Below are 21438 nucleotides of genomic sequence, written 5' to 3' on the forward strand. Positions count from 1 at the left end.
AATGTTTAATCGCGCGTTTAATTCTCTACGAGTAGTTGAAATAGGTGAATAACTCAGTAAATAGACAATAAGTTAAAAAAAATGAATTCCTGTAAACACCTGATTTTCACCCAGCAAGAATTCAATTGACGTTAAGGCTGGCATAGAAACTAGAGCTAGGCTGTAAGAATTATGATTTGTTTAACAAATAATAATAGTAAATAAATAATAATTTTATTTAAGACATTACTATCCATACACTAAGGAGAAATATTTAAAAGCCAAAACAGTCATTCAAAATACGCTTGTCGCCTTAACATCTCATCTTCTTGACGCACACTTACCTTACGTTATTCTAATTTTGAGACCCTAATGTAATGTTAATTTCGTGGTTGAGGTTAAATTAAAACATTTTGTGTGATGGGCGGCCAACATTATGAGAGCGTGACGTTCTCTAGAAGTGATTGTGCTACTTTATGGCATCTCTAAGAAAGCGCGAAAACGCGCTCGTGACTTACGGCGCGAACGAGCACTTCGAGCAATTAGTCGGAGTAGATGCGCGTGCGCATGTTGCGCAATAAGGTGCGGTTTATACGATGCTACAGGAATTAGTTTAAAACTAATGATTAGTTATCTACTTTTCTTCAGTTGATGACTAGTATAGGTAGAAAAAGAATTTTTAAATGTTTTCCCCACTGTCTCGGAAAAAAAAGATTTTACCAAATCTCCCAAAAAATCGTATGTATTTGGTTTCTTATAAGACTAATTAGAAATCGTATTGTGTAAATCCCGCATAATCGATGCGACACGTCTGCCATCTATCGGCGACCACCCGAACCTGGAGACTTACGGCTGCCCAAACTGGCGCACTTACCTTCGTGTTTCGCGATAACTCGCGAAGAGACAGATTTATTCGTCATACGAAACTAGTTTTAACGCTGAGCGTTTTTGGCACTCACACTGAAGGAAACATTTTAAATTAAGTCAGGTACAAGGAAAATAGAAACGTCCAGAGACGTGGAAATGTTGCAGTGCCGAATGACAGGTCCAATTTTAACGTGTTATTTTCTTATTGCAACACGAGAATTTTCTGTTAAGAAAAATAAAATAGCGTACCTATATACCTTTATATTTTAATTGGTACATTAGGAAGGAAACCATAAATAATTAATGGTTTCAATATAAGAGCAGCCGTGGGATAGTAATAGGTTCTCCGGACTAAAATGATATTTTATCTAATTAGAAAACTGAATCAGCTTATCTTTTAATGGGAAATGTACAAAAAGCTCCAGTCACTGGTGTCGTCGGCCTCTGCCCACTGCCCACACGTGTCCGCTTGCATGTGTGCGTTATCGCCCATTCACGCGCCCGCGCCGATATCGCGGGGCCTACGCGCCCATTCATGGCTAGGGGTACCATGAGTTAAGATCTACAACTTTCATTAGAAATTCTTGCATATCAATTTGACTTATTAGAAGAATACTTTCTAATAAGTTCCTTCTTCCAACTATAAATGAAATATGAAAATTGCTGATACAAAGTAACATCCCTAAGTTAAAATACGAGTACTTGTGAACTCGTTAATTAAGTCCCTGCCTTTTGTAAGCGTAATCAGTTTTCATCAAACCACATCTATTATTACTGTAAGAATTTCAAAACTCATTGTTTTGTTATACGTAAATAGTTACCTATATCAGATTGTTATCCTATAAGAATTAAAGTGGATCATAGTCCTACTTATCGTAAACAATTTACTGTTGGAAAACTGACCCGCTATATTTTTCTGATACGACATTGGTTGCGTAGATAAAGTGTTACGCGTGGGCAATCAACAAACAACATAATAATGTAATGATTAAAGATCTTGAATAATAACATATTTTCCAATAACCTGTGTAGTCTCCGGTAAAAACAAGTGTAACGTGGAGTCTGACGCCCGCGCGCACCTTGGCCTCCGACCGCGATAGCCAGCTGCCCGCTTCCCGCGATGCGCAGTACCCGATAGCGCCAATACAAGCTGACACAGTAGTGTTTTCCACACTCGTGTGGTGCTTGCTTTTGTCAGCTCCGGCCTTAGATTGAATACCAATTTGATGGTAATTCCAATTGGACGATACTTAATCCTAATCGGAAATAACGTCGTTGATTGCAACATTTTTCCTATTAATTAAAATGACTGGTTAGTTTAACGTTGTTAGCTTAGAAAGATAGATAAATAAAGTGGAATTGGAATCTTTTTACTAATTCAGCGGAGTTATTATAATTGCTTTTATATAAACAAGAGTATGAAAACATACTTGCCCCCACTGAAAGTTACTCCACTGCAGTAGTGGTGTGATAGCGTGCACTCAATTCATAGATCAGTGTCAGGTGAAATGCAGTGACGTCTTTGCTTGTTTGTCAATAACTAGTAAAGCAATAAACAACTAATTGGCAGTACGAAGTACGAAGATAACGACCGACGTCGAAAGGAAAATAGATGCATCTTTGACCAAGGACGTAAATTAGGTCAGCACGGGTGTAATGATGCATTCACGAGTATTTATCTAATTATTAAATTGCGCACATATGTGTGTACGTAAGTAAGAGTACCTTGATCATGTTAAAAAGTAATGATCTAGAAATGAGGTCAGTGGCACAATACAATGATATGCCGTTGTTATCGGACTGGTAATTAAAGCGAATGTTTAATGTAGAATAAAGTTAACTGGAGTCACTAAGAAGAGAGAATACCTATGTACCTAAATGTTTTCATCAGTCTAGTCATAGTGTTTGTTCAACAAACAATATAAATGATATGTAAGCAAAGATCTCTCATAAGTTTTCCTCGCGTCACGTAACAAAGACCTTCAGCCCCCACTCCCGTGCCGCGGCCGGTGTCAGCGAATTCTTCCAATCTGTACGCGTCTGATTCGCGCTCCACTTATTACCGTACGGTGGGCATTTGCATAAGAATAACAAGGAGGATTATTGATGTCGCCCCCCGCCCCGCGGCGAGCCGCGGTTCCGCTGCCGCGGTGCAAGTGCAAGGAGAAAAGCGATTCGTGAATCTTAGCAATTAAACAAAACCCAATATAATGTTAACTCTACCAAATACGCAAATGATTTAAGTAGAGTTTTATAAGGTTATTTTAATAATTTGGAAGAAGGATGTTTCGTTATTTCATACATTCACTATTGTGTCATTGTGTGACTACAGGTGGTTACTGTGCTTCATTCTTATTTTCGACTAGCTAACCCAGCCAACTTTGTACCCCTTTTATTCATCAGAAATAATGTAGGATTTTTTATAATTACGTCACACCTAGGAATTCAGAAACAGTCACAATCTTCAAATTAATATAATACAGTACAAAATACATTCGAAGACCGTTTTCCGCCTGCACGCGTGGCTCGCGCCGCCGCGGCGCTTAATTTTGTTCTCTTTTCATGTTTGCTCTGTATACATTTCGTCTAAAATGGAATGGAATAATTCGCCGTAACGCTATCGACGTGCGGAGCTGATGCCTCTTGATGTGCTACGATTTGGAGATCCGTGCTCGAAGATTATACTTTTTAATAAATTTTACAATTGAATGGGTAGGTATGAAAAAATTGAATTAAAATAGCCTGGAGTTAGTTTATTAAAAGATCATGTACGGGCTTTGTGAGCTGTGATTTTCATAGTTTTTTTTATTTATTTTCTAAGAAAATTAACATGGTGTTTTGGAATTAAATTCGGAAATTAAAATGCATTTATTTATGGACTGATAAGAATGCATTTGCAAATAATTTTTATTTTATACAGTTGACTAGAAAACTTTTAATCTAATAATCTTCAAAGCAGCAGCTAATAAAACGGAGACAATCCATTTTTTTTGGTCAGCTTTTAAAATATCCTATTATACGGAACAGTGCTATGAACTAAGATGCGGTTTCGGGCGTTTTTTCTCTATCGGCATCCCATGCAAATCCTAGTTGGCAATAAATTATGGATTATTTGTACCTACTTAGCGACTCTACTAGGCGCGTCCTGAATAAAAATGAACTTCATCAGTGAAATAGAAACTTGTAATATCCATTGTAGTGGATGAGTTGCCATATGAGATTTGAATATTGGACGTCTGTGCCTTGGTTTTAGCATATTGTGTTATGTCGATGAGGACGGGGGCTACTCTTTTCTCAAGATTGGTTTTTTTGTCTAATGGTTAGCGTTCTTGACTACAAAGAAAGCATCTGCTTCATTAGATTCATCTGAATCTATTATGCTGATGAGCAATGGCTATATTTTAATAAACTCATGAGTCCTTGGAAAATAATTCTTTGTGTCGTCATGTCGGCCGTTTGGTGTAGTGGTTCGATTCGGACTACTATTCCGGAGGTTGCGGGTTCGATTCCCGCACAGTACAAACATTTGTGTGCATGAACATATTTGTTTGTATTGGACTGGGTGTTTTCTATGTATAATATGTATGTATTTACAAAATAAAAAGTATTTAAGTATGTTTATATCCGTTGTCTAGTACTCATAGTACAAGCTTTGCTTAGTTTGGGACTAGAAGCGCAGTGTAAAATGTCCAAGGATATTTATTTATTTATTATTATTTATGTACATAGCTGCATTGTAATATACTACTTTGCAAAGGCTGACTATACAACTACCAATAATATTGGCGGCATCACTTATTATGTAAACGCCTTATTTTTTACGAAATATAGGCACTTGTTTAAAAAAATAACTTAAAAAAATTATAGAAGAAAAAGCCTCTGTAGCATCGTAGCTCGTAGCACGTAGTCAGCTACGACGCACCGCTAGCAGCTACGGCTATGCTACGATTATTATTATACGTAGTTGCTACGAGCAAAGTAGTATTATTTTGGGCCAAATGAATTAGTTTTTTTCGAATGCCGATGTTCAAAAAAATTAATATCAGGTACATTCAACTAAAATTGCTTATAATAATCGGAAAACCATTATTTCTTGATACAAACATTCCATGTATCTATTTCCTACACCTCTGTCAATGGGAATAACATGTTCACCGAATACTCAAAGCTAATACACGTTTATTTTAAATTCCCTTCCGTCGCAGATTTGTCGAGGAAGTGCGCCGAGTAATACGCGTTCACCTTACAATAACACGCCCGTAATGCTCGTACTGACGTGTTACCTGTGCTTTGTTATCCAGCCGCGTGCGGCGGCGCGTGAGGCGGAAGAGAAACATCGGGCCCGCACGCTAAGGTGAACCGCGATATTGTGATAGGAAACAATTGAAATGGAATAGGGACGTATTCGGTTACTCGTATTTTAATTGCCGAGTGAATTTTTGTTGATCGATTTATTTTGCAATAAATAATATTCATGTATTTGGTAATTGTTTTATACTTTGGCGATGTAGCTGATGATGATAATAACTCGATGACTTTATATAAAATCAATTTTATTTTATTTTTTTATTTTATTTATTTAACAATATTTCAACAGCATTAAATTGTACATAAATGTGCAGGAAGATATAACTTAAACATAAGCCAATTAAAGAAACACATTCTATTACTAAAACATTTTTAAATAAGTTAACGTGGGTAGGTAACTGAACACAATGTTGTTTAAGACTCCTTAATGAATATGTTTTTGTGAAGAAGAAGGTTCTTCCTAACATTTCCTGCTTCTGCAATCCAAACAAAAATCGATTTCGCAATGAACTCCAAACAACAGCGAGCAAAGTTCGCAAATCAAAGCTAACTGCCGAAAGCGCCGGTTAACCCCAATCGCACCGAACGGACCGAAATCATCGAAATTAACCTTAAATAAACCTGCGCCGGCCGACCATTCCCACGATTAAAATGCCGGATTCCCTTTTTGCGGGTGTCCGGAGTCGTCCGGGGAGTTAGGTACTCGGACAAAGGCCATAATTCAGGAAGGGCATGCAATCCGGACGGAGTTGCTTAATTCAATCATGATAACTGCGGCGCAAGAAATAAATTGACCAATGACCGCCCGCCGGTGCGGTAGGGCTGAAGCGTTTCCAAATAATTTAGTACGGAATCTAAGAACACTGGTTCAATCAAGAAATTTTGCATTGTTTAGTTGTCTTAAAGAAGACATGTCAAAGTCCATAGGTTTAATTATGAGACTTAAAATGTCGGTGAAAATGATCAATAGTTTTTGGATTCTGGGTAGTGTGATAATTTGAATTAACCTTATCAACACAAAATCAGACATGGCTTTAAATGAGAGCTTCTCCATTGTGCATTATTTTGTTTTAGGTAGGTTTATTATCTATAGACGTTGTAATATGTTGCATCTCATTTATTTTTATTCTTCAGAGAGCATTCAGTTAATATAAACAAACCTAAAATTGCAAAAAGCTTAGCACCAAACGTGAGGAGTTTTCCTTGTCAGTGTCATCTTGCCTAAGCCATTTTTATAGATACCTACCAATTGAAAACGGGGAACGTAAAACAATCGTATCCAGCAGAAGCGGGCAGCTAATAAAAGTCGGTGGCATCCCTGGTCGTAAAGAAAGGGTAGTACCTGGCAGGGGCGGGCGACCTTGCAGCCGATAACAATTGAGGCTCGATCGCCGCACCGCATTCAATATCACGAGGTGTCGCCGCCCGCCGCCCGCCGCCCGCCGCCCGCCCTGGTGGCGTCCGCAGTCCGCACCTTGCCCTTCAGGGACCGATTCCGAAATTCTAGATTTAAACTACAGGTGCATACTGTTTTGTTCGTTTTATGGAAATCATAGAAATGGTCGTTGAATCAAAGACTCATCACTCGTTTAGTCAGTATGAAATAGAAATATGGTGAATCTTGACTTGATCATCTCTTTTGATCAGATGAGATGCAAGGTCAAGAATTCCCTCGATATAGATAAGAAATGTCTCATAAAGTCGACCCCTAAAATAAATAAGGTTGAGCAGATTGTTTTCCAAATTAAGTATGGTACCTATTACATGGCATAATTATGTAGCTGACCGTGTATGCCATTTAAAACTGATACTTACCTTCTTCTCATTTACTTACGAAAAGGACTGTAGACTTCAGAATCGGGTCCGGTGTCCGGCTGCACCGATATAACCACTTAGCGAACTGAAGTCTGGCTCTAATTCAATTTACACCTCCCCACTCTAAATATAAATGAAGGGTGGATACCTACTATATGGATACAGGTTCGTGAAAACTGTTAAGGAATTTTGCTATTTAACTTTTTGCCAACAAGAACTATGAGGGACAGTGACAGTGAGAAGTTTGCGATGGGGTTATTTTAAATTGCAACTTGACCACAGTTGATAAAGCAGGCTTAATAACAATGAATATTTATTTAACCTTTTCTTAATTCGTGTAAAACATGATATTAAAAGTAACTTTCCCTTTGATGAAACTTTCGCCGTCAACCTAGTATCTGTATTAACATATTTTTTCGAATTCTGATTCACACCCACATTTCTAATTCCATCACAAACGTATTACCCGTTCACACGTGCGCTCAAAAGGAAACCGATACAGAAGAAAATTACAGGAAAAATAGCAAGTTTCCGAATCACGTATCGTGTTTTATCAGCGCTGGCCAGCAATATATCCGGCAGATAGTCGGCGGGCGATAGGCCGGCATATTAAACAACGATTACCCCACCGGCCGCACTGATTTATGCGAACTATTAAAATCTACGAAGGAACAGAATTAATTGCACCACTTCAGTGCTGGCTGCTTTATTAATTGGGACCGAGTCGCCAGTTGTTTATGGACATTTCCCTTTCCTTGGACGCGTGCGGGCGCCCTTATCGTGACCCGGTCCGGACCAATTTGTCCACTCACGTTTCTGTTCAGTTTCAATGGCCATTAAGGGCCACCTCTTCGGAATAAAACTAGCGTATAGATAGGTAGACGACCTTTATAGGTTATGGAGTCTATTAAACAATCCGGTCCAATTCGGGCGGTGCTTAAAATTTGGATTGAAATGAGTTCGGACTTGGGCGAGTTGGGCAAAGTTGGGGATTTGCATGTAAATGCGGCACGTTAAATATCACCTTGCGTGTGCGTGGGCCGAACAAATTACGAACAACAATTAGCGGCGGTCGCGCGACAACTTGACGCGGTCGCGGCCGGACCAAGCGACGTCCAAATCACGAAACGGACTAAGTAATAAATTGTCCATTTTTGGTTCTTACATAGACTTACATATCGGTTGAAAAGTTGTATTTGCATTTCGGCGATTGGTGCACAGTTATTTAATACCCGATGAGTAATACCCGATGAGTACTGAATCTACTTCATTGTTTCCATCAAAATCCGTTAAGTAATTTTTACATGAAAGAGCAATAAACATCCATCCATCATCATAAAGTTTTAGGATTACCCCAAAACATTTTATTGGTCAGTGTAGTGTAGCTGCATTGGTTAGCTTTCAGCTTACCTTATAAAATTGACTATTGTGATTGTGAATATTATACTATGACATTTGTATGACTCACAATAGTGATTGAGAAGATAATAATTATTTGAGTAGGTATGGCTGTTTATCATCCAGAACACTATCATAAGTTTCATTACAGCCGTAACTCAAAAATAGGTTTTATGACTTGTTGCACTTCACCCGTCGGCCTTAAATTTAACACGTGCCGTAAATTATTGTCTCTGTGTATGAATACGTGCGGGGACACCGAACGAGCGCGTGTTAGGAGTGTGGGCCTTCGCTCTCGTATGCAGATAGTCACGTGATTACCATAAGATCCGGCCCGAAAGGTTATTAAAGTTGGGAAATTATTAACTGGCTTAACTTGGACAAAGCTGAGGATCAGGAAGGTATGAAAAGTTTTAAGTGAGTGTTTGTTAATTGCGTTAATTGTTTCTATGACTAGAAAAAGAAATCCAAATACCGACTTGATTTCTCGATAACTCGAGTAACTAAGGCTATAAACATCAAGTAGGTACTGCTTTTTCCCGATGTACCTGCGGTATTTTAGATGCCGGCTAAAAATATCGCAAATTCCCAAGACGATATCCGAACCTTTCCCCGATTCGTCAACGGCTCGATTAGACTCGTAAGGTATAAAGATCAAGAATTTGTCGCGTAACGCTCCACTCGAGACCGACTCCGGACATAAAACCGGAGGCCTGTTAAGATCATCTTGCTGCCCGTGTGTTTACGGAATTCTTTTTCGAGACCTTATTCTTTGGATATAGGGTTCAGAATTGTAGAGTCCGAAAGATAAGTTTTATTTTTCGGGAGGTAAAGAGTGACGCGATAGCGGACCGGTGACGAGCGCGTAGATATGGCCGGTATGACGAATTCTTGTAGATGAAGATATACAGTAGAAGGAAAACTTTCTTACTGACGCTACACGCCACTGGTTTTGGGCACGAATAATGTGTTCATGAAGTAAATTAAATATTCAGGAACGAAATTAACCATCCAAGTAAAACCATCTGCTTAATTGAAGAAGAAATAGTGCCTAGAGTGATAGATCAGTATCAAATAGTACGAATTTCTTCAAAATTTAAACAAAGTGCATCTGATAAACCGGATGTATCTTAAAAGGCACACAGAAAACGGCACAAAATTTATGCATTCCTTAATTTGTACTCGAGTTAAGGAAAAACTATGGTCCAAAACATCAAACCGAGCGTCCACACCACGTCTGCGTTATTGGTTTATCTCGCAAATAAAAACTCCGCAGAACAAACTGCGCTAATTACATTCAGAGATGTCCCGCAAATTAAATATTATTTTTCCGTTTGCAATGTTTTAGTCGGTATTAGTACGCGGGCGAGCTGCGAGGTTAACTAGTTGTGGGCTACTTTAATATTCGCCGTCGGACGTCTACAATTAACGCTCGAACAATTTCATAACTCGGCTCCGCCTTTGAGCGCCGCGAAAAAAAGGAATTTACAAAAATTGGCAAGCGCGAGCCGCGCGCCGAGCAGAGGTTTCAAGTTTACGGTAATTTTGTCACGTTCTATTCTTCCAACTTAGACTTTTGTGATTCTTTGTTCCTATTCATGTTGCTTTACAATCCATGTGCCTTTCGTTTCGTATTCAAATTCTTTAGTTATTGATGCCTTTTGCACTTGAATAAATGGTATGCCCATTTCGTTCGTTCGTTACAGCCAAATGACGTCCACTGCTGGACAAAGGCCTCCCCAAGGTTTTCTACAATGAACGGCCCTGCGTCCTGCCTATTGCATAACGACATAACTTTATAAATTATTTGCTCTTGTGTGAGGTGTAAGTCAAATTACTGATGTATTAGATGATCTTATTCCATACAGTATTGCATGACTAGGACTGTATAAAACACGGTATCTGAAGAGGTATCAATTTTATGAAAATACACGGAACCTTAAAAAAATATCAGTCCCGTGGAAATAAACAAACTGCTCGCACAAAGGACGGTGGGTAATGAGATTAGTGCGCGGCGATCGAACCGCGCCTTTGACGGACTGCACAACTTCGGCCCGCTTGTTTATGCACGTGGCTGAAATGCACAATATTGAGTCAAATTGATTTATAACAAATAAATTATCTTAAATAATAGACCATCCAATAATAATAATAATAAATAAATATCTTTATTTGCATAAAACATGGTAGAAAAAAGTTATTACAAAATTCATAGGCGAGTACACAACATGTTTAGTCGAATAAAATAGACATGCAAATTTATATCGTCTCCGCAGAGCACCCATTTCGTATTAGTACTTATTCAATGAATACCTTTATTATCATCAAAAAATTCCTTCAAGTCATAAAATGTTTTAGTCAGTAACCACCTCAGCAAGGCTGTCTTAAACGATTTATTGTTTAGAGTTTTAAAGTTATCTGGTATATTGTTGTAAACTTTTATGCACATGGCTATACAGCTCTTACTAAACTGCGCTGTTTTAGGCATATCGTTAAAAACCAGTCTATTGGAGTTTCTAGTATTTCTTGGATACACATTAGATGCCCGTGTAAATAAGGTTTTGTTAAGCTGTACAAATACACAAATTTCATAAACATACAGAGATGTTAAAGTCAGTATACCATGCTTTGCAAACCATGGCCGGCATGATGTGCGTGGAGGAAGTCCACATATTGCTCTCAAGCATTTTTTTTGTGCAATAAATGCTCTTTGTACGCCTGTACCATTGCCCCACACTATAAGGCCATAGCGTAGTATAGAGCCTATGTAAGCATGATATGCTGTAATGGCTGTTTTTACATTAGTTACATTTCTAACCTGCCTTAATGCAAAAACAAATTTATTGGTTCTACTACAGATATTATCTATATGTGTTTTCCAATTAATATGTTTATCGATCGTTACACCCAAAAACTTTACATTATTAACTTCTTCAATTATTGTGTCTTTGTAGTGGATGTTCATTTTATTAGATTCCGTATTTTGATAGTTGTTAAAATGTATATAATTAGACTTACTTAAATTTATTTTTAAATTGTTCATGTCAAGCCATTTAATCAGTTTATTGATTGTATCAATTATGTCATTTTCGTGGTCAAGAATAGTATTTATTAATTTGTTTGATGTCACTATGATGGAAATGTCATCAGCAAACATAATGCACTTGTGGTCCGTTACATTGGTAATGTCATTTACATAAATAAGGAACAATACAGGGCCTAAAACGCTTCCCTGTGGTACGCCACACTCACTAATCCTATATTCAGAAAAGTGAGGTGTAACTTCGTTATTCTGGTTTAGTTTATTTATAACGACGCACTGTTGTCTGCCACATAGATAAGTTCTTATCCATTCCAAAGCAGGTCCTCTAATTCCAACTGTTTCCATTTTTTCTAGCAATAATGAATGTGAAACGTGGTCGAACGCTTTTGAGAGATCAATGAATAAAGTAGTTGTAAAGTTCTTATTATTAATACTAGATAGAACAGTATTTATTAGCTTATATATAGCCAGGGTTGTGGATTTGTTTTTTTGAAAGCCATATTGATCATGATTGATTATGTCAAATCGCTCGAAAAATTCGGTCAGTCTTTTATGCATACATTTTTCAAAGATTTTTGAAAATATCGGTATCAGGGCAATTGGTCGATAACTGTTAACACTATCACTGTCACCTTTTTTATATAAAGGTTTTATAATGGTTCGTTTGAGGAGATCAGGAAAGGTGCCAGAAGAAAACGAGGCATTTATTAGATAGGTTAGAACAGGTATGATTTCATAAATACATTCCTTAATAATTTTAGTATTTATTTCATCATATCCTTCTGATTTAGTATTATTTAATGACATGACTTCATTTTTGACTTCTATTTCTGAAACGGGTTTTAAGAATATAGTTTGAGATATATATTTCTTATTGGTCATTCTTTCTGGGTTGTCAGTTCTGGTTTTATTGGTCAAATTGGTATAAAAGTCGTTGAATCTCGAAGCTATTTTTGTAGCGTCAGTTAAGATTGATTCATTCGATTTAATTTTTTCTATGTCATTTCTAATGGGAACGGTGTTAATTTCATTTTTTACTATCGTCCATGACGCTTTACATTTGTTTTTACTTTTGCAAATGAATTTTATGTTAGAACGTCTTTTTGAACAAGATATACATTTTTTCAATTTTTTCGAGTATTTAATGTAATTTAATTTATTTGTTTCCGTTTTGTTTTTGTAATATTTGTAACGCAGTTTTCGCTTATTTCTACAAGCTAGCAATAGGCCATTTGTGATCCAATTTTGCTTAGCTTTTTTTAATGGATTATTTTTTATTTTGAGCACTGGGAAGCAAAGTTTATAAATAAGACTTATTAGTTCATGAAATTTTCTGAAGCTTTCGTTAAAGTCACATTCATCATAAACATCAGACCAAGATAGGACTGATAAGTATTTTTTAAACAATAAAATATATTCTCGGCTATAGTCTCGTTTATAAGTGTAAAAAGCTAATCGTTTAGTAATTTTGTGTTTTATGGGGAAACTTAACATCTGTGCCGTTTCATGGTCGGAGAGATAAAGGGGTAGTATTGATACTTTTGCGTGTTCAATGTTACTCAGTATATGGTCTATGCATGACAGCTTCCTAGTGGGTTCCTTAACGTGGATTGTAAGATTGTAATTTTCAGTTAAGTCTCGTAAATTCTCGGTCATTTTACTTTGAACTAACGTGTTGATATTAAAATCACCGGCTATGACAATGTTTATTTTATATTTGTGTTTTTCTAAAATTTCATGAAGAACACAATCTAGTTTATTGAAGAAAACATTGGAGTCAGAAGAAGGCGTTCTATAAATACAAAGTATTATTAGTTTATTATGTGTGACTTCTATCCCGCAGCATTCAAAAGAAATTTGAGACGAATATGGCCTCAGGTATATTAGTTCTTTGTAATCCAGATTTTTTTTGGTCAAGATGCAAGATCCTCCCCTGTTTTTATTTCTGGAAAAAGATGACGCCATTTGGTAGTTATTGATTTTTGCATATTTTTCCTGCCCATTGTATGTATTTATTTCTATTGTGGTATACCTACTTTATTCGGTTTTCGCGCTGGAATCTAGGTTGCTCCTACTGCCCTAGTTTCTGAAGTTCAAGGGCATTGCACCGGCTGTTCGGGACTACAGTGGTCGCTTCGATTATATATTGGCTAATAGAATACAGCAATGATATAACTAAAGATCGCAGTTATATTATTGTGCTAATATTTAGTTACTCAAACACTTTACCTTTAATAGTTCCGAGATGACTAGAATCGTGGCTTAAACAAATTAATTCTTAATTTTGGTGTCTCCTTTTAAACTTCGTAGAGGCAGGCCTTTGTAGTAGCCTATTTAGAAGGCATACCACTTTCAGTAACAGTTCTTGTTGCAAACGACTTGCCAATAAAACATTTCAAAAGTCTCTGTACTTCCATATAAAGATACTAACTTTTTTTTCGTCATCATCGTCATCGTCATGTCATAAATTTAGTCTCCTCTGCAGGGAGACGAATGCTTTCTTATTGACCTTAGGATTTATTTCTCCCTTTATTGCATTTTGTGATAACCGCGGGAAAAGTTCTGATGGTCTTATTCTACTCTGCAGGCAACACGCCTAAGCAGATTTTTTAAATTACACTTTGTCACACATTCTGAGTTTTCCCAAACCCTTCTTTTTAATCTCATAATCTGCTCTTGAATAAGACGAGGATATGAAAGTACTTAACTTTCAAAATGATCACAGTAAGGTGGTTAACATGTGACTTATCCATGATGGCTCGTACTATACATTAATGTTTCAAATAAGACACTCCCAATCTAGTTCCCCTAAAATTTATTTTTGAAACGTCCATTAAATTGTGATTAAATGTAGACTGAAACTCGTGTGCAACGTCGCGATGACCTACTTCGGCACCAGCATCAGTTCAAGGTCGTTGCACCGCCGCTCGGGACCGGCCCCAATCGATAGTGTGGTCACCCCGTTATTTGGGCTGGGACGTGTGTGCACAGCGAGGCACACAAATTAAATTATCTTTAAACGGCTGTTCTATCTTAACTGTGGTACTTGTTTGTTCACATTGCTTGTTGTTGGTACTTGGTACGTACCTTTCATCGAAATTGATTAAAAACACCTTATCATAATTGTTCACATAATACAAAAAAAAAATGTATGTAGAGAACTTCCTATAACAAGCATTTTGAGTCATTCCATCATCGGATTCGAAATGTGATCATATTATTGAGATCTTTTGATGACAATAATATTTGAAGATGGTATGTATCTCTGAACTTTAAAATCGTAAATAAGCACAAGTACAAAGTGTGAACATAATAATAGACATATTACTTACACAACATTGTAGAATTTGTAAGACTCGACAAAATTGCTATTGTAAGCAAAATTAGGGAGAAAACACTACCCATAAATTACATAACCTCTAAAAGTTAAAACAAAAAGTAAAACCACCCTGTGACTGGTGGTGTAGGTACCCTTGTAGTTTAGGAACTCTCAAACAATAAAATCTCCAGTCACAATTACTCATGTAATTGAGAAACTCAAACTTTTTCAGTGTAGAGTTTTTAGCTTTTCACTGAGACTACATAATTTTATAGCATAATAGACCCTAAAACAAATTACATAATAAGTCCCAGAGTCCTGCTTGATATGTCTGTGCAGCATGAAGTGTCCACGTGACCCACTTTGCGCAGTTCAAGGGCGATGCACCGCGCGTGTCCGGAACGGCTGTAGAGCGATTAATCGTGTGGTCGCCCTCGTCGCTTGTTTGGCAACGATTATCGGATTGTGATGCGTTTACAATGCCGCTGCAAACATGGTCCTATTGACAGAACTATGCAGAACTATACGCCAACAAAGAGACGAAAATTTATGACAGAGGAGTTCTTAAAAAGAATTTTGCCTTTTCATTATTATGAGTACATACAGCACTAAAATGAGAGGAGTTAATTGAAATATTTGTTTACTCACTTCAAAAACTTAGATGTCATGTGTTTGAAATAGTACTTAAGATTCTAGCCCATAATTACTTGTGTTGTAATTGTTAAGCTTACAGGCTCCTGTGGTCTTGATACACGATTATAATGTTAAAGAGGAAATCATTTAAATAAAAAAATAAAAAACTCTTTCACTCAAAAACTACTGAACGGAATTCGATTAAACTTTGCAGTATTATTGTTTATAACCCAGAATAACATAATGCGGGCTATAATAAATATTATAGCCCGTATTATGTTCGTTGTACGTTCTGTCACAAACTAAATTTCGATTGGGTTAAGCCGCAGGCAAAAGCTAGTTTGAAATAAACACTCCTAGGGAAACAAACCTACGGTCCCATAACCTCATTATAGTACCCTTCAGCGGAATGCATTTTGCAGTGGTAAACAAATGTGCAGCAGGACGATCAAGGCCCCGCATCTAGGTCATCGGGTCGCCGAGGCCTAGAACCTAATGCGAACCGGGTGCATCGGGAAATTGCTATAATAAATCTCCGGTTCGGATTGATGGGATTGCTAGTTTTTTAGCGGGAGTTCTACAAAGTCTGGCTGGTAGAATGAACTCTACTCTGGATTCGGTTCTTAAATTACAATACTTTTGTTTTTACCTAAGTCTGGCTATGAATAGTAGGTACTAGTAGTAATCTCAGGTACTAGTAGCAGGATTAGCAAGCTGAAGTGGCAATGGGCAGGGCACATAGTACGCAGAACTGACGACCGATGGGGCAGAAAGGTTCTGGAATGGAGGCCGCGTACCGGAAAACGCAGCGTGAGACGTCCACCTACAAGGTGGACCGACGACATCGTAAAGGTAGCTGGGAAGCGCTGGACGCAGGCCGTTACCAATCGATCAACATGGAAAGCATTGGGAGAGGCCTATGTTCAGTAGTGGACATCCTATGGCTGAATAATGATGATGATGATGAGTAGTAATCTTAATTAGGCTGGATTACTTTGTGATAATAATTTTGAACTATGCCTAGTTATTGATCATTTTAGTTTTTCCAATAGTAATAGAAACCTAATAACAGTTAGTAGTTAAGTTGTCAAATCATTATTGTGCTGAGTTACACAAAATATGTGAAACTTGCGGAGAGTCGTAAACTACAAAAATGATTTTGCTATTTCTCCAAATACATTAATTCTTGGTTCTAGTTTGTCAAATCTAACGTAACAGTTGATGTCACGGTATTTAGGGCAGGAAGACTTGACACATTTGGTAGGAAATAGCTCAGCGATAGCCCGAGTAGGTTTGTGGGCCAGCGGCGCAGCCGGCCACTTCCGGCCAGCTCCACCATCGCTTGGCAGCTCAGTCAGCTCACCAACTGTTACAGCCTTCACTTATGTCAACATTTGCAAAACGTAAGTTAAAATGAAATTGTAACTCACTAATTTATTGCTGTGCTGGATAAACGGAATCATAAAAAATCTAGAATTAATTAATTTTCTGGATCATCATCATCATTTCAGCCATAGGACGTCCACTGCTGAACATAAGCCTCCCCCAATGACTTCTACATCGCACGGTTGGTAGCGGCCTGCATCCAGCGCCTTCCTGCTATCTTTACCAGGTCGTCGGCCCACCTTGTGGGTGGACGTCCCACGCTGCGTTTTCCGGTACGTGGCCTCCACTCCAGAACCTTGCTGCCCCATCGGCCGTCATTTCTACGTACGTACTATGTATAGGGCACATAGATTTCTGTTATGTAACAATTAGGCCAGTTTTGGTCTTACCGTTAGTATCATAATATTTAAGTTAATGTTATAAAATAAAACAATCCCGTTATATCAATATACATTTTATTAACGAAATAGTTAAACTTTTAATTGTGTATCACACAAAAAGTAACAAAGCAAACAAAAAAACATGTACAAGTAAGATGGTCGCATCGTTAGGGTCTCCTCCAGGAGAACCTACAACCCTTGGACATCATAGTAATTGTCATCCTACTAATATTATAAATGCGAAAGCTTGTGTGGATGTTTCACGCAAAAACTACTGAACAAATTTTCATGAAACTTTACAGTATTATTGTTTATAACCCAGAATAACATATAGGCTATAATTTATGACGATCTGTGACAAACTAAATTTCACGCGGGTGAAGCCGCGGGCAAAAGCTAGTATCTTATATTTTTCATTTATTCGCTGGGTTGCACCACCTATCTTTGATCGTAACTATAACGATGACCGTCGTTTTTTGTTTGGAGTTTGACAAATTTTTGACGTTTGTCAAAGTTAAAGTAAGATGGTGCAACTCAGCCTTAGAGTAACATTTATCTAGTTTCCAAAATAAACACTTTAGGCTCGGTTGCACCATCTTTCTTTACCATACACACAAACCACCGGTTACTGTTAAAGTAAGTTGGTACAACTCAGCCTAAACTCGACTTTTGTCAGTCAATTTGGTAAGATCTGTCTAGAATACAGATGTATCTAACCTAATGTTTACACCAAATACTTAAATTAACTTATTTTAAAGTTAAAAACAAGCGAAGCATACGATGACGGCACTTTTCCCCTAAGTATAAACATTTATAGAAACACTCAGTGATAACAAAAAGTCGAAAACAAATAGTTTTCTGTAATGGGTTGGTATATTTTTTTGGTTAATGAACTGAATTGATAACCTTACTCTTTGTTCCTAGATTCTAAAATATTTAGTATTTCATAGATGTACCTATCCTACTTCTTAAACATTTTGAATAATTTACTACTTTACGCTGTTAATGCGGAACTGTGCGTCACAATAAAGACTTCAATTCATAAAATTAGTCATATTCTTTTAACATAATTTAAAGGCTACTGCGACACTTAAGTAGAAGCCGCTAGATAAAATATAATGATATTCTGTACTTTCTTTTATTGGCAATAGACGTCTTTATTATTATTTATTTATTTATTTATAATTATAAAAATAGGAAGAGTTGAGAAAATAACCTGCATAATTCTTCACTATTCCGTGCACTCTTCCACAAAATAGTTAAAACGCCACCATAATAATCTATGATGAAGTTTTATGTGAAGAGGCTCACGAAATGCCATCTGACCAAGCTCACTTCATAATTCGTTGAATTTTAACGTTGATTTCATGTTTGTACGTTTTTAGGATCGTCTTCAGACCTTACTTGAGGTTGATCCTTCTTAAACAATGCTGCTATCTCATAAATGCTTTTATCTTTTGTTTCAGGTAAATACTTATAAGTAAGGATGATACATATTGTTGAACAAAGGCTGAAGAATAAAAAAGTTCCAAATATATCGAAAACAGAAAACATCATTGGTGACACCCTAATAATTGTAGCAAAATATAACATAGCGAGCGTGGAAGTACAAAAAATACTAAAGCTTCTGGCTTTGACTGGTAATAGTTCTCCATAAATAGAGGTTGACAATATAGCTGGACCACAGCATATTGCTAAAGAATATACAACAAGTAAAGTGATTACTATATAAGAGTTTTGAGATATAACACTTAATTTGACTAGACACAAGTAAATAGACAATATGAATAAAAATGTTGTACCTACAGTTGAATTCACTAACAAAATTGTTCGTCTTTTGAGAACTTTAGATACTCCACAGCCTATATACATACCCAAAACACTAAATCCATCTAAAACTAGCACGCCAATATGTGCTGTCGATTCTTTATCAGTAATTTCCTTCATTATTTCTAAGGCGTAAACAGCACACACAAGTTTTCCCGATATGTGATAAACCAAAAAAACTAATAAACATAGCAATATAGGTTTGTATACGTCTGGTAGTTGTATAATTTCAACATAGTGTAAAATGCATTGTTTAATTGGTCTGAATTTTACGTCATGTACGTGTAGTTCCTCTTGCAAGTTTATCAGATCTTTTAATTCTTTTTCTGCCTTCTCGTCTTCTCCTTTTAGTAATCGATGGGTTTCAGCGCACTGATCATATTTACCCTTAAAAGCCAACCAGTAGGGAGATTCCGGTATAAAAAATCCAGTCGAGAAGCAATAACTCGAACACAGTACGGCAAGGAGTCCAATGAATTTGTAGTGGGTAAATATTCCAATTGCATTTGCGGTCCATATTCCCCAGAAAAAGGTAGCCGATTTCAAAGTAAGGAAGATTCCTCGATATTTAGTCGACGAATACTCTGCGAGTATGGGGCCATATACTGTCATTTGTCCGGCTCCAGTGACGCCATAGATCATTTGGCTGAAGAATATGTGCGCGGGGCTGCGACTGTAGTAAAGAAGTACCGACGCGCTAAAGGTGCAGATGGAGATGGCTAGCAAGGTCTTCTTTCGTCCACAAAAATGAGAAAGGAGAGTCAAAATTAGGTTGCACGGTATACTTGTGTAGCTGCCAATGGATGCTGCAACAATGGAGTAACTAAATCGGTAACAATCAAAGCAAATTATTTATTATGACAATGTAGATTACTTTTTAAACTATCAAATCTACAGGCTTTGAATATTTGTCTACCTAATATGATGCTTCATAAAATTATGTATTAAATCCGAATTAAAATGATCTAAATCAAAACGTATAATGTATGTATAAGTGCGCTATTTACAAAGGAACTTTGATTGTTATTCAATCGAAAATGCTTTTAAAACTGGTTAACAAAATAAACTTACTTATCCACGGATAAAATTTATCCTCTAAAACCACCGTTGTGTTGGTTTCCTTTATCAATTGAGGAATGATTACGGTGGGTGCTCCAGTAACAAGCCCGACGATAAAGAAATAACACCATATTGTCAAACTTACATTCACCTAAAAAATAATTAACTATTGAAATTTTTGCACCACATAGACATAATATAGTAGCTATTTTAGTCTTATTTTAGTAATATTTTAAAACAAATCTGGGGGCACGGCAGTGCCCCCGCCAAGTCGAGCGCGAAGCAAACACTGCCGTACCATCCTTTACTGGAACCATTTCGCCGCATTTTCAGGCCCCTATTTGAGAACCTCTGGATAAGACCAGAACGCAGAAATTTTCGTCATCTAGTAAGCTATAATCACATACTTTAAATCCAAAATTTCAAGTCTGTAGGTCATTTAGTTCCGAAGTTAAGCGAAAGCAAAGTTTCGCATTTACGACACTCACTCACTCACTGATGATCATCAAAATAGAACTAGTACTTCCCATTAACTCAGACGGCTGAAATTTGGTACAGAGTTAGGGTTTAATGGCCACATAAAGGGAAAACTATAAAAACTAGGAAAATCGAAGATCTGGAGTAACCACATTCATAATCAATACTACTCCGGTCCCGTGGTGTTCGCCTGTATCGCTCACCGCTAGATGGCGCTAGCACTAGCAAGCGGTGTCCAGATTTTTTTCCTTTCTAGAGAAAGTCGTCGATTAAGTTGAATGTTGTGTAATTTGCATTTCGTTGATTTCGTTTATTATACTGTAAGGTTCGCTTAGGTTATTTCAACGGCCAAGTCACACAACATTAACTATAATAATAAAGAAATCGCAGTAAGGAACCATAGACTTGGCACGACTTTGTCTAGATTTCATTACTTTTTAGAGATAAACAAGCAGCTCCATCGAGACTTGGCTAGTTTTTCACAGAATGTTTTTGGTGGGATCAATTATTCTCATAAAGCAAAATGCCACTAACACTTTATCACTCAACATCTTTCCATCGCTCTACAACACACCTGTCTCAAAAACTGAATCCACGTCACTTTGTCTGAGGCATTTTCGTTGTTACTTCTGTTCTCCATATCAATGATTGTTTTATGTTACCGCTTCCACTCAAGGTAACCGACTGATGACTACTGTTTTGAAAACACAAGTGATTTGACCAAATGCGGGAGATAATCACGACGAATAACGAGTTTTTGGAATGTTTAGTCCCAATATCGTCTGTGCGCTTGCCAAACCGTAGGTTCTTTAATTTTTTTTAATTTTAAAGGTAGTTTTAAAGGCCGATCTGATGCACAAACCCATTTGTGCAAATTCCTCATAGAAACAGTGTTGCTAAATTACATAACATAACTACGAGTAATACAAGAGGCAGTTTCTTTAAAA

General features: G+C 37.1%; 1 protein-coding gene across 1 annotated transcript; it reads right to left on the reverse strand.

The window, feature by feature from the left end:
• Positions 1 to 521: 521 nt before the first annotated feature.
• On the reverse strand, positions 522 to 21434 carry LOC114364816 (major myo-inositol transporter IolT-like). The gene is made up of 5 exons (XM_028321127.1): positions 21066 to 21434; positions 20027 to 20165; positions 18983 to 19761; positions 5130 to 5195; positions 522 to 578 (listed from the first exon to the last, which is right to left on the reverse strand). Exons 1-5 carry the CDS (start codon positions 21129 to 21131, stop codon positions 522 to 524), a joined length of 1107 nt encoding a protein of 368 aa, XP_028176928.1. The 5' UTR covers positions 21132 to 21434.
• Positions 21435 to 21438: the final 4 nt, after the last annotated feature.

Source organism: Ostrinia furnacalis, unplaced genomic scaffold, assembly GCF_004193835.3.
Source record: "Ostrinia furnacalis isolate ACB-3 unplaced genomic scaffold, ASM419383v2 OfSCF7470, whole genome shotgun sequence".
NCBI lineage: Eukaryota > Metazoa > Arthropoda > Insecta > Lepidoptera > Crambidae > Ostrinia > Ostrinia furnacalis.